Below are 14,690 nucleotides of genomic sequence, written 5' to 3'. Positions count from 1 at the left end.
CAACATAATGGATAGTCTGTGGTAATATCACCCAATCAGGTTACATTTCAGGATGCAACGTTCTGACGATTTGAATTTGCCCGAGTTAGGTTGAATTACCATTGCCCACACCTTCAATACTGGACTGCTAGGACTGTACTGGACAGCCACTGCAACACTGACTTTAAATGAATTGTTATAATCAAAAGTGATGACTGCCTGCCAATATGATACCAAACCTGGGTCTGGGTCATGTCAAAATGTGAATATATGTCAAAAAGTATTTGAGGTGGATTTGTTTTTTATTTGGAGTTTGCACTTTTGGGACCATTCCATTGGTGCAAATTGTACCAGGCACACTAAATCAAATGAAGTTAAAGTGTTTCTAAGTGTTTTGTTCTGACTGTTATAGGATGATAAATGATGCTGGCTCATCTAACCAACAGGCGGCGCTATCACCGGTCCTAGGTTGGTAACCGTTCTGTGATCAATAGAGATAGTTGAGTATTGGTCTTCATGATAGATAGTGGTGTAAATCAAGAAAAGATTACATTCTGTGTCCTCCAATTATATGTTGGTCTATTCAAGATACTACACTTACCATACACACTTTTTCTCAAATAAAACGCACCACACTCATTCACTTGGCTAGTTACTTAATCAATCAATCCAACCAACCTACACTCAGCGCATGGGATGGGAGGTTAGCTGATTGATCAAAAAGCAGATAGCGCCATCTACTGGATACATGGTTGCACTGTGTATTTACTGTCCTAATAACCTCGGGCCACTTTCAATCAAATGTAATTGTATTTGTCACATGCGCCGAATACAGCAGCTGTAGAACTTACGGTGAAATGCTTACCTACAAGCCCTTAACCAACAATGCAGTTCAAGAAATAGAGTTAATAAAATATTTACTAAATAAACTAAAGTTACAAAAATCAAATCAATCAAAAGATAACACCCTACATTTACATAACAATAACGAGGCTATATACAGAGGGAACCGGTACCGAATCAATGTGCGGGTGGTACAGGTTAGTCGAGGTAATTTGTAAAGGGGGGTCAATGTAAATAGTCCAGTTACCGGTATGGGGAAATCCAGTTACCGGTATGGGGATTCAGGGCTAAGTCAAAAACAGAATGGCTTTGGCTGGAAAATGCAAATAATGTGAAGTAAGAGTGCCTCAAATAAAGGTAATTTTGCATCTCAATTAATTTCTTAAATTCTTCAAATAAAGGAAATACAATTCTCAAAATGAAGATACATGTTTTAGACAGTCATTATAATATAGTCTAATAATACTGTCAACTTTTCAGATACATTGCAGAAAAGGTTAAAGAGTTCACATTTCTCATGAAATCAAATAAAATGTTATTGGTCACATACATGTGTTTAGCAGATGTTATTGCGGGTGTAGCGAAATGCTTGTGAATCATGAATCCCTAGTTTGCATATGAACCATGTACTGCAGTTTTCCTTGCCTAATACATCCGACTTTGATACCAGTTGTTGGTATACAGTCTGAAACAAAGCACTGCAAAATCGTGGACATTTTCCTTAAAAAACAGAATATTAAATAACATTTCATTTGAACTTAATCTACCGGTTGTCTGTGCCGTTGGTTCTTCAGCTGTTTGAAATTGGAGGCAAAATATCCATAGGAAATAATTGCTTACCCAGCGCCGGTACTAAAATCGAAATTTATATTACCTAGCACATGAGCAAAACCATGTAAACACCTGTTAGTATACTTCTGTCTTGTGGACGTGCCTTCGGTCATGAGCAAACGCATCTTGATTGCCACACTCTTCAAAACCTGTTTTGAAGTCGGTTTAATAATACTTTCCTACGGACAATTGGCAGGGTATGTTGAAATATGATTTTATTCAACATTCGTGACAGACAAGGGACGTTAGGCTTTTTTTCTATGTAAATGTGTGTGGCGTTGCCTACGCAATTGAAGGCGTCGACCACGTTTAGTGACTACAGTTTCCTTTGCTATGCATGGAGGCCCATTGATTAGACTTCTTGGTTCTCAGTGCCAGATTGCTGTCCTCAGTGTTTCTCAGGGCTGGATCAAATTGGAAGATTTTACTCTGAACCTTTACTCATGGGTGGTTCACCCTGGTGAGACATTTATAACGTGTTAAGTATATTGATATCAAATCCAGGAAACATCAACTAGGCATTTTGTCAGAGAACATTATAAAACTTTAAGAATTTGAAGTATCTTAAAGACTGTATGTTGCTCTGTTATATAAACCTTTAGGCAGGGGTGGACTTAGTGATTTGGAGGCCCCAGGCAGAGGCCAATCTGAGGCCCCCACCCCCGCTCCTATGTGTGCATGCACAATTATGGGCTTTATAGTAAAGACATGTAATTGAACTGTAAACATGTATTACCTTTTAATGTGCCATGAACACATTCAAATCACTTCAAAAAGTAGGTCAATTTCGCACGTTCACTCAAAATCATTCCAGCATCCGAACAGTGCACTGTGCACTCGCCAATTTTCCTTCAATTTGCAATTGGTTGAAACAGAGTGCCGACACTTGTGGGGTTCGTAGAGCAAAGCAGAGAACATCATCATGTTCGTGAGAGTCTCATCTGTCCATAGAGGTGTGTAACCCAAACTGTTCAGACGCTATAGATGTTTTCATGAGAAGGCCGATTTTCAGGATGTCTTCTGAGCTGACAAACAGCGCTGTAGGCCGAAATTATAAAAAAAATTGTTTTACTATTATTATGCCCAGCTCATGAGGCCCCTTGATGATGTGAGGCCTGAGGCAATTGCCTCTTCTTGCTAATGGTAAATCCACCAGTGCTTTTATGGTAGCACTTTATAATAACTCATAATAAAGCATGTATAATGGATTAGCCATTTTGCGTGGCCTCATCTAAAGTGTGAGCTATTTATAGTTTACAAATACTTTATCAATGTTTTGAGTGACCTGTGTAATTTCTCACAAAAAAAGATGGACAGGCCATTGGTAGACATTCCAGCAGTACCTGATGCTCCTTAAGGTCTCAAAATAGCCTAGAACATATCAATGGTAAAATAATAAGCACACAACACAGGATGTTAGAGGACCTATATTAAACAGCTTATGAATGGTCTTATGAATCATTATAAGTTGTTTTATAAATGTGTGAATAACTAGGTTACTAACATTTACAAATGTGGAAGTAATGATTAATAAATGATGAATAAACGATTTACTAATCCATTATAAATGCTTTATTATGTGGAGTTATTATACATTTCCTCCGTTTGGTACAAAAATCACTATTTAACTCTGGTTTGGTTCCAAGTGTTTCAGGTTTGGTTTCAGCATCGGCGTACTGGAAATTCAACCACTAAGTGACATATTCGTCTTGCTCTAATGATAGGGCTGTTCTTGTTGTAAAGCCCCTCTGAGCTGGCATTGGGTTGAACTGTGCAAGAATGATCAATGTCAACAAAGGCATTACTGACTTCTCTATTTTAACACCACTTACAAAGCTTTTTTAATCAACTTAATTTGACCAACTGTCCAATAATAGGTAGTTAACAATGAATTACTTTGTTATCAAACATCTAGGGTGACGAAGTAACTTGTAAAATGACAACTGTTTCTTCACCTTTCTTGTCATGAATATTATTAGACGGGCTGATAAGGCATAAATAGCTGTGGGGGGTGGACAGATCCTGCCCATTGCAGCACAAAGGAAGTGAGAGTGAGGAAATTAGTGGAATGTGTGTCAGAGATGTGAGTACATGATACACAAATTCTAATCTGACACAAAACTCAAAAACTGTCAAACAAGAGAGGAGAAATTCTCTCTCTCAGGCAGCAGTGGATCCAATGACTCTTTCAATGACTATTTCAAAGTCTATGTGAAGTTCAGTTTGTATTTATTTCCTATGACATAAGAGCTTCCTGCAATATCTGAATATGATGAAATGGAAATGGAGAGTGAAGAAAATTATTTAGGAGACAGATTTTGGCATGCCTACTTAGCTTGGTCACACAAAAAACTGTTGAGCTCCAGGAAGCTTACATTTGTTTCCAAGCAATATTAATGCTGGAATTGTACACCTTGTACAACATAACTCATCATCGTCACTGTACGCTGTGATACTTCAGTAGAAATAACTTCAAATCGAAAACATGTTTTGTCTTAGTCGCCATTATTACCACTGTATCTCGCTGATCATAATACAGAGCAAACTTGCTGGCAGCCTGTGGTACCTTGCATGGGGGATGGTAGCCATGTACACTAAGCCTCTTTGCTTTTCAGACAATGTTATCTTTAATCTACATCATACAGGCACATAGATCATAATAACATGGACTGAGACATAATATATGCAATATAGGCCTACCACAATAGGTACAACATTTTCTAAAACATTGGAAATGTAAAGTAAAATCAGAAGCCACTGAAAACAAATGGGGTTGATAGAATACAATAGGTGTGCATATGTGCCCTAATCAAATACAAGTAGGCCTAGCATTCACAGTCATTTAATTTCAGTTGGCTATAGTCATTTGATTTATGTAATTAAATATGGTTTAACAAATAGTCCACGAACGTTCCAACCAACGATGTATACTGCTCAAAAAAATAAAGGGAACACTAAAATAACACATCCTAGATCTGAATGAATGAAATAATCTTATTAAATACTTTTTTCTTTACATAGTTGAATGTGCTGACAACAAAATCACACAAAAATAATCAACGGAAATCCACTTTATCAACCCATGGAGGTCTGGATTTGGAGTCACACTCAAAATTAAAGTGGAAAACCACACTACAGGCTGATCCAACTTTGATGTAATGTCCTTAAAACAAGTCAAAATGAGGCTCAGTAGTGTGTGTGGCCTCCACGTGCCTGTATGACCTCCCTACAACGCCTGGGCATGCTCCTGATGAGGTGGCGGATGGTCTCCTGAGGGATCTCCTCCCAGACCTGGACTAAAGCATCCGCCAACTCCTGGACAGTCTGTGGTGCAACGTGGCGTTGGTGGATGGAGCGAGACATGATGTCCCAGATGTGCTCAATTGGATTCAGGTCTGGGGAATGGGCGGGCCAGTCCATAGCATCAATGCCTTCCTCTTGCAGGAACTGCTGACACACTCCAGCCACATGAGGTCTAGCATTGTCTTGCATTAGGAGGAACCCAGGGCCAACCGCACCAGCAAATGGTCTCACAAGGGGTCTGAGGATCTCATCTCGGTACCTAATGGCAGTCAGGCTACCTCTGGCGAGCACATTGAGGGCTGTGCGGCCCCCCAAAGAAATGCCACCCCACACCATGACTGACCCACCGCCAAACCGGTCATGCTGGAGGATGTTGCAGGCAGCAGAACGTTCTCCACGGCGTCTCCAGACTCTGTCACGTCTGTCACATGTGCTCAGTGTGAACCTGCTTCATGTGCTCAGTGTGAACCTGCTTCACACTCACCCCCCCTTTGACCTCCTCCTTTTCCGCAGCAACCAATGATCCGGGTCAACAGCATCAATGTAACAGTGTACGTTCCGTCCCTCTCTTCGCCCCAACCCGGGCTCGAACCAGGGACCCTTGCACACATCAACAACTGACACGCCACGAAGCATCGTTACCCATCGCACCACAAAAGCCGCGGCCCTTGCAACGCAAGGGGAAACCCTACTTCAAGTCTCAGAGCGAGTGACGTCACTGATTGAAACGCTATTAGCGCGCACCATCGCTAACTAACTAGCCATTTCACATCGGTTACACTAGCATGTGAAATGTATTGTCAATCAGTGTTTGTGGACAGTTTGATTTCACAGAAGTGTGATTGACTTGGAGTTACATTGTGTTGTTTAAGTGTTCCCTTTATTTTTTTGAGCAGTGTATATAAACCCTGGATTTCTCATGCTATGTATTGGCCGTTGAGAGGCATTGAAGCCACAGGTCGGCCATATTGGTACTCCCCAGTAGGAGCAGCCCTCCATTGGAGTGAATGGAAATGTTTCAAGGACAAAATTACATGTATTTAAGTATTTGTGTTGTTGTAGTGGGGAAAGTAACATTAGTCATATAAATGATCTAATTATACTTAAAGGAACATGCTTTTATATATTTGTTCATTTTTTATGCTTAGCTCACATAATATGATTTAAAAGTAAGGTGTCTGTAATAGAGTAAATGTGTCAAAAACGAATGTAGGCATTAATAAATGCATTTCTATAGCTCCCAATATATTTGTACAACGGTGGGGGAGTGCCAAAATGGAGGCACAGTGGCTTCAACACAGTGCCCCCTATCTGGTCATCTAGTCACTTGTGTATATGTAAATAATTTGTTCCAGCTGAGCACTGTTTCCTACTCTGTGAGAGGTTAACGTATGCTCAGTGGATAGGATAAAAATGCAAGTATTATGCAGAACATTTTCTAGTGTACTGTATGTAGCCTACTGTTTTTTAGGCTGAGTGGTGCGCATGCCCCATGTCATAGTAAAGGAAAAGCATAATGAATCCTCTCTCTCATTGACCACAGTGCGCATGGTCATTGCTTTTGTGTCATTTATGTCCGTCTGAGCAAGATCAGCTGCACTTCATGTATTGCAGAAATAAGTTTTACGGCGTTGAAGTAGGCTTTTTTCAAAGGAATCATCGGATAAGGAAACAGAATATGTCGGTAAACAAAGCTAAGAAAGTAAAAATGGCTACCAAATCATGCCCTGAGTGCGACCAACAGGTGAGAAAATGTATAGATATTGTTCATTTTGATATATTTTGACCTAGTACTAATGTTGTTTTGCTTCACATGCATGGGATTTAAAGCCATTGTAGGCTGCTGAAGTCCCATATGGTAGCCTATGAATTCAAGATCTGGAGCAACATATTCTAATCTAATGCAAATAATCAGGCTAATCATATAAATTAGTATGTGCATTAGACACTCAAACACTATGTTACAATGTACCTCAACTATAGCTAGTAATTGCTTTAAATGACACGTTGATACGATTAAAGAGTCGGAATGTTATTGCTCGCCAAATGTAGCTTGACGTTTCCTTATTTTTGATACACTAATACTGTAACCTAACTGAAACTGGTTAATCATCGTGATCTGACTTTGCAAATCATAGGCTATAGCCTTAGAACAATATCGTGCGTTGAAATGTCGTTAAATGTAGCTGCATTGCTGACATTTGATATATTGTAAAATTAACATATTACACAAATAAATCGTAGTTTATACGGCGACATTTGGATCTAGCTTTTAGATCGTTTCTTGATATAATTTCTCTAAACTGCATCGATGAATTGATTTGTTTTCACAAATAATTTGTCGACGAAATAAATGTAGGCTATTAGTCAACATTCGATTTGAAAACGCTTTATTCATTGGAACGTTTTAATGTCACTGCTGTTGTCGGCACGTGTCCAAAATATGTGGTGCGAGTTTCAGCTAGATTGCGCTAAGGACTTTTTCATGAATTACAAAGGACAGTCCTCTAATATCTCAACATTGTTGGGCAATATAGTTATCATGGGGGTTAACACTGGCTACGCCCTTGTTTAACTATTGCAAACAAAAACTGCTAAAGTTTATATAGCTTCTGCAATGTAGCCTATGCTTAATAGATGACTTCATCAACAAAGTTGCTACAGTTTGGAGGAATATTTTATATTAACCATGTTTCATCCTGTTTCTTTTTTAGATTCCAGTTGCTTGCAAGTCTTGTCCCTGTGGCTATGTATTCATTAGTCGAAAGCTTCTTAATGCCAAACTGAATGAGAGATCACCACCAGCAATAGGTAAATTAACATAATTCAGGAGCCTACAAATCATAATTTATTTTACTTCTCTTCACACACTCAATGTTACAATCTTTATTAACTTAGGTATTTTGTTTTATTATGAGCCTGTATAACATTCACATGAGATTGAAGATAAAGTAGTCGGAATGTAATTGTATTAATACATGACTAAACTCAGCTAATGAATTGTATTCATCTTGGTCATTATTGATTTGTCCATTTTAACCCCTCCCCCCCTGGTTATTCACTTAAGATGTATTGGCATTACTTTTTTTGTCAGATGGATCAGAGTAGAATATTTGAGTTGTGCAGTGGTGGCTGGCTTAAATTGCTATTTGCTTGAGTGAGTAGCCTACTGCAAGAAGTGGGGGGATGGGATATTTTATTCCTGACTGAAAAGCTTGTTCCCTCAGTTCTCTCTTGTAGGCTTCTGCAGTAGCATAAGGCAGCCTATACCGCTCACTGTGACAATTTAGACCTTACATTTCGCTGTAGAGTTAGATCATGTTGTCTTTCGTGACATTTGACATTTTCAGAATACAGATATCTAACAGGATTTGATTAAGCCATTTCCAAAATGTGATTAGGAAAATAAATTAGAATACAGAATTGTTATATAACCCATTAAATGCCAGCTCATGCTGCTATGATCCTGTCAAATGTTGAAAGTGTAAGGATTAAATAGATATAGGGCCCAGAAGCCTGCCTGTGTATCTGAGCATGTTTACAGAATACTAGTTCACTGTTTTATTCCAATGAGGGCTTTTTCCGTGTGCATGTCATCAATGTGCTACTGTCTGCCCATAGCCTTGCATATCCCTCCAAACAGACTGTTTAAAAATGCAGTAACATATAAGAAATTATTTCAATCTGTTTTTTGAAGAATATGCCATAGAAATACCTTAAATAGCTTAGTACTACTTTATTACCTGATAATAAACAAATTTCTGCAAATATTTTTTCAACCTTAAAGAATGAGAACCAATACAATGCTGCTGTTTTGATTTTAAAAGATGGAGTGATTGGAATGCTAAATGTAGGCTAGTACTTAAAAAATAAATATCTGGGTAGGGGTGAAATCATCGTGTATAGGCTATCACAGTGCCTGAAGTTATGAATGGAATGTTAACACAACATGCCTCTGTGAGAACTTTGTTTTATTAAACACTTAGTATTAGACAGTTTATGGAGTAGAATTACTCACATCTTCTCTCGCTTTATGATACAATTTCATTAGTTTCATATGATACAGAATGAACTTTGAGGTATTGTAGTTAATAAGTATTTTGAAGGCAGAGAATACTGGTTCCATTTGAAGAGGAAGGGGTCTTGAATTTCAGCTCTGTGATTTTTAATGATGGGGTTTTGTCTTCCCCCTCTCCTTAAACAGTTTATCATTTGCCTCTCCTCTGTGTAATTTCTGTAGACTGCCTCAGGTTTTCAGGTTTACATTTTAGTACTTCCTTTGTAACTTTGAACAGACACTAATAAAACATTATTATTGTTGAATAGGAAGACTAAGGTTGCACTGAACCTTTTTTTTCTGGATAAAAGTGCCAATAGTTGTATTTATTTTTTGCTCACTCATGATTCCTTAGTGGAACATATTTATATAAGACTGTTATTTTCCGGTGGCCTTTTTTAAATATCATCTGTTCTTGACAATGAGAATTGGAAAAGGTGAAGTAGTAAGTTATGTATATGATGTTTATGTTATAGTATGGAGTGCAATAGGTTTCTCAGACTATTGATTATGTCACAATTTTATGAAAATATTGTCAGTCTGAAGAGGAAGTGTGTTCCTGTTTGGGCAAGCTGTTGATAAGGCTAGAATTCCTGGGAGATTCTGAAGTTGTGTGTATTCTCACGTAGCAGAAACGTGGTTGATGTAGAAAATATATTTTCAGGCCTAGTCCAGACTTTGAAACAATCAATTGAATTTAATAGCAATACTATTGCTATGCAATTATTACAGAGTTACTAAAAAACGATGCAATAATATGTTAATACAATATTGTTAGTAGTGGGTTGCTACACAGTTATAAAGCATCACTATTTTATCTGGCCCTTTCAATCAGTCCTTGTTTTGAAACCTAAATACTCCTGAGTGCACACTCACTGCCTACACCGCTGAGGAAGCAGCATATGTGGTAACTTACATTTCTGAAGAGGAAGGCTTTTTAAAAGGCCACTAGACAGAAACTCCTAGTGAAATGTAGGCCTACTTCCTGCACTGGTAATAAGAACACTCCACTGATTCAATGACTTAAAGTGGTTTTGAGGCAACAGCACACCTAGGATGCTAGATATGCATTGGAATCACAGAAAATGGAATGCAAGCATCTTCCTTTTAGTGTAATCGTGTTGAATATGAGATGAGCTATTCTGTTGTTATTTTAAGGCGGTATTGTTGGTGTGTTGGAAGAGGGGGGTTGGTAGGAGAGAAAAAGTGGAGGCTAAGATGTTTAATACCATATAGCCTTCCCACAAATTTTCCATAACATACATTTAAACGAGTCATTGGCATAAGACGATTTGTCCTTAGTCTGGATGTATGATGCATTTGATACTGTGACATATTTGAAGGCAATTCATTACTTTACATTAATCTTTAATTTCCATATTGCATATTTTCTGTGTTAAATACCATTTTAAAACATATTTTTCTGGTCTATTTAGACAAGTTGGATGCAAAGAGGAGGAGAACTGAAAGAATTCGTAGAGAGAAGATCAACTCTCCGTCAACCAATGACATGGAGAACAGAAGGCGATGCCGCTCCAACAGCCAATCGGATCAAATCCGGAGAGGGCGGGGCAGGCCAAAGACAGTTGGGCTGAAGAAGCAGGAGGAGGAGAAAGGTAATACAATAATTAAAAGCCTCTATCTGTGACACTCAATGACATGGTGCAGTTATGATATATTAAGCGTTTCCAAGATACTTTCGAAGCTTTGTTATTCCTCATTGTTTTGTGCTGACTCTTTTAGTATTACTCTTTTAGTAATATTTCAGTATTTTCCAGTCACAGGAGATAAGGCTGGTGATTAGTGCAGTATTGGGACAGAGCTGGGGGATTTGTGTTTGGATGAATGATTTACAGAGAGGGTTGCTCTCTCCTCTCACCCATGAATAAATCATGGTGTCCCTGACTCTGCCTGTGCTTTAGCGGCTGATCTATAAGGAGAAATATCATTATGCAGGTTCCTCCTGTGTGGAAGACAGAAATTATGTTAATATATTGCTCGAGGTTATTGTTGTCACATGCAAATTATGTATGTTTTTCAATGGGTTTTCTCTATTACCCAGGGGATGTTGTTAATTCATTTTCTTTTGTGTTTTTTTACCAGAAAAATTTGAGAAAGAAGTTGATATCTATGCCAACCTCTCAGATGAGAAAGCATTTGTGTTTTCGGTGGCATTGGCTGAGATCAACCGAAAGATCCTGGGCCAAAGACTGATCCTATAGACAGACCAGATGGTTGCTTTGAGGGATTGACATGTGAAACCTAAGATTGTTACTGTGGAGAGACCCATGGATGACCACCACAGTATGTCTAACAGGGTATGAACTCTGACCCAAAGAACTCCCTGCCGGATTGGTCAAAGCCTTGGGAAAATGGAGATGTTGGGGAACATTGAGAAGCAGGCGCCTGATCTGCTCAAGAGGAAATGTTGGAACCAACTTTTATCTTTAGAGAGTAGCTTATGGAATTGGAGGGGGTAGGACATCTGAATATTTATCTTTTAATCAGATTTTATATTATATATATTAGATGATATGGTATAGGTATAGGATTCATCACCTTGGCAACCAAGAAAGCTGTCAGTAGCAAATGGAATACATTTCTATTAAAAAAGGGCACAAATGTGTTGAAGCATGGAGGGCCATCCTAGCATTGTTACTGGCTTCTATAACGTTATTGGCTTGTAGTGCTAGTAAACATTGTTTATTTAAGTCTAGATGCCATTGGAACATAATGTTCAATATATTTTGTATCATGCTTAGGACTTTGGGAGAAGGCCTTGTACATTTATATTTATAATGCTTGTGTACCATCTTAATTTAAATGCATATTGTTTTGTCTTTTGTTTCATTATTGGTGACATTATATTAAATATGTCATATTTGCTTTGGACACCTGTAATTTAAATGTCAAAGGCAAATCCTATTTAATGTGACTTATTTTTGCCATTAAAAGAGATGAATCACAACCATCACTGTCAGATGTTGGGCCTTAATGAGCAAATGTTAGTTTTTATTTAAGAGTGTGTTGTACTTTGTTGATTTACTACACATGCACTATAGTACCAGTGAATGATGTGTATTACCCACCCTCTCATGTCTATACGTTACCCTGCAGAGGGATTGGCTTGGCCCCTGAGACACCTGTTTGTAACCTGCCCACTTCTCCTGGAGACAGCTGCTGCTGCCGTTTCTCCAGCTCCTCTCTGCCTCCCTCCACAGGGAAAGGCCCTGCCATTAAAGGCTCATCCGTCTGGAACACATCCCAGTTTCCATGGAACTCTCAACAGATCTCAACCTCACAGGATAATCCTGTTGGAGACATTTTCAACTGCCTGGCTTCTTTGTTCACCAAACTGCATTGTATGAATGTACAGAAACACGCTTACATCATATCCTGGTTATTCATACAATGAGTAAAACCTGAGAGGAAACACTGCTGGCGTATGAATATGCAAAGCAGGGCTGTTAACGATGAGCTATAATGATGAGACTTTCTTCTTGGTTAGGAAAAGGGTTCTGTGTGCTGTATTATTGACACCTCAGTTCTTGTGAGAAACTGTGGCCATTCAGTGAACCAGAAAGAGACCGTGTTCAGCATGCCCCTATGGGAAATACATGTGAGTAAAAACAAAAGACAGTGCTGTTTGTATAGGGCGGAAAGTAATTAGAATTTAAGTGAAGTAATGAAAAGGTTATTTGAGAGTTGGATTAAAGAACTTTGGTTGTAAATTATCCTGGATGCATTTTTTTTTATGTCATGGGGATTATGTGGATTGGCTGCCCTAAAACATTGTATTAATTCCCCTCAAATAGTCAGAGGAGACTTAGACACAATGAAGAAGGGATTCAGGGTGAACCCGGGATTTTCTTTCTTCTCAAAGCCAACATTTACATAAGATACTTGAGTAAAGCCTGCCTGTTGCAATGCAATACCACAGGAGATGGGTGTCAACTTTCACATTGGGCCCCTGAGTCTTAATACATTCAAACACAGAATAATACACATCCATCCGCTATCTACAAGCACATTTGGAAACAAAAGTCATGATATTAGTCAACCACTGCTCCAAATACTGAAACTCATTCTTAATGACATTTTCTGAGAAAATGACTCTGTTCTGTGAAATGTAGAACATGATTGAAATGAGAATCGGTTGTTAGTGGAAATCACTCAGGCAGTCAGACCTTATTTGGATGTTTTAAGGGTATAAGGATAAAGAGCGCTACCTGATGAGCACATTTCATAAATCACGTACTGTAATGTGAGAAAGTTCCATGATGACAGTATCATTACTGCATATGGCTGGTAGTGGGGCTGAAATGAACACGCTGAGGCCAGGCTGGGCAGGGCTGTTAATGATGAAATGCCTGGCCCAGCCTGAATACCATGCCCTATTACCACATGCCCCCAGGAACACTGAGATCCCTGGCTTTATATCGAACAGGAAATAGTGAAGTGAGCAATACTGAGCACCCAGGCCCATAGACAGAAAGATGGAGAGAGAAGAGGGGTGTAGGGAGAGAGAGAGATACATGTGCACACTAAAAGTCAGTTATTGTTACTCAAACAAAAATTGCCATTTGTTCAGTGTGGAGTGTTCCCCAAGTCACATGACTCACATGTGGTCTCATTAACCAGCGAGGGTTCTTTGTTCAGATCTTGGCGCATGTAAACTGGCTACTTTCCAATGTAACATGAGATACTGTATATTATTCGCTTTATATTCTTAAGGAATTTGAGGACAATTTTATTATTATAAAAATGATTAAACACACAGTAGCTAATACTCCTTCTAACATTATTATTTTAAAATCTAATCGGTTCGGTTTATTATCTGCCCAATATGATAGTTTGCATATAATCCATGCTTGTAAGGCGTGTTTGAGGATGTTGCCTACTGGCAAACCAATGTCAAACTGTGAACCACCCTCCTCATGTCCTAGAGAACAACATTTAAATGTTTTCCCTTTCTCTCCTATAAACCCTACTCCCTTCGTAACGTGCAATTTTTGCATGTAAATGTATAATTTAGTGCCTTGTCCTTTTCTATGGCATTGAAATGTCAATATGCTATGTAGTCTCTCTTTCAACCACTGGAGGGCAATCCAGTGACATAAGAATCCAGTGCTTTGTTCACATAATTAACAGTAAATGTTCATTTTTGTGAAATGGTGATCTCTCAGTCTCCTCTGCTATGACATCATATATGGCAGAAAGAATTTAATTAAATTTAATTAAATGAAAAGTGGTTAATATAATTATAAGCCACTCTACTTCAAAGAACATTAGTCAGTCCAGCTATTTTTTATGAAATGGATTGATGGATGAAGAGAATCTATTGCCTTTGTTGCTTGTTTCCTCAGAGTGTTTTCTCTGGCTCTGGATTTAGATGGAAACGGTAAGGAAACCAGTGGAGGCTGCTGAGGGGAGGATGGCTCATAATAATGGCTGGAACAGTGCGAATGGAATGGCATCAAACCATGTGTTTGATGTATTTGATACCATTCCGCTCCAGCCAGTATCACGAGACCGTCCTTCCCAATTAAGGTGCCACCAACCTCCTGTGGTAGAAACATCTCTTTCAATGAAATACTGGACAGTCATTCTGAGGTCCTAGCATTCAGGAGACCGCTACAGTAAGAGATCAACACTGTGAACAACAAGTTGTTTCAGG

At 38.7% G+C, this 14,690-nt stretch overlaps 1 protein-coding gene across 1 annotated transcript; it reads left to right on the top strand.

Annotated features, from left to right (window-relative positions):
* The first annotated feature begins 6,339 nt into the window (after positions 1-6,339).
* LOC106587296 (UPF0547 protein C16orf87 homolog) lies at positions 6,340-11,984 on the top strand. The gene is made up of 4 exons (XM_014175551.2): positions 6,340-6,700; positions 7,671-7,767; positions 10,450-10,629; positions 11,117-11,984. The coding sequence occupies exons 1-4, from the start codon at positions 6,560-6,562 to the stop codon at positions 11,233-11,235; spliced, it is 537 nt and encodes a 178-aa protein (XP_014031026.1). The 5' UTR covers positions 6,340-6,559; the 3' UTR covers positions 11,236-11,984.
* Positions 11,985-14,690: the final 2,706 nt, after the last annotated feature.

Source organism: Salmo salar, chromosome ssa26, assembly GCF_905237065.1.
Source record: "Salmo salar chromosome ssa26, Ssal_v3.1, whole genome shotgun sequence".
In the NCBI taxonomy this organism is placed as follows: domain Eukaryota; kingdom Metazoa; phylum Chordata; class Actinopteri; order Salmoniformes; family Salmonidae; genus Salmo; species Salmo salar.
The sequence above is the reverse complement of the archived record's forward strand: the minus strand, read 5'-3'. Positions and strand labels throughout refer to the sequence as shown.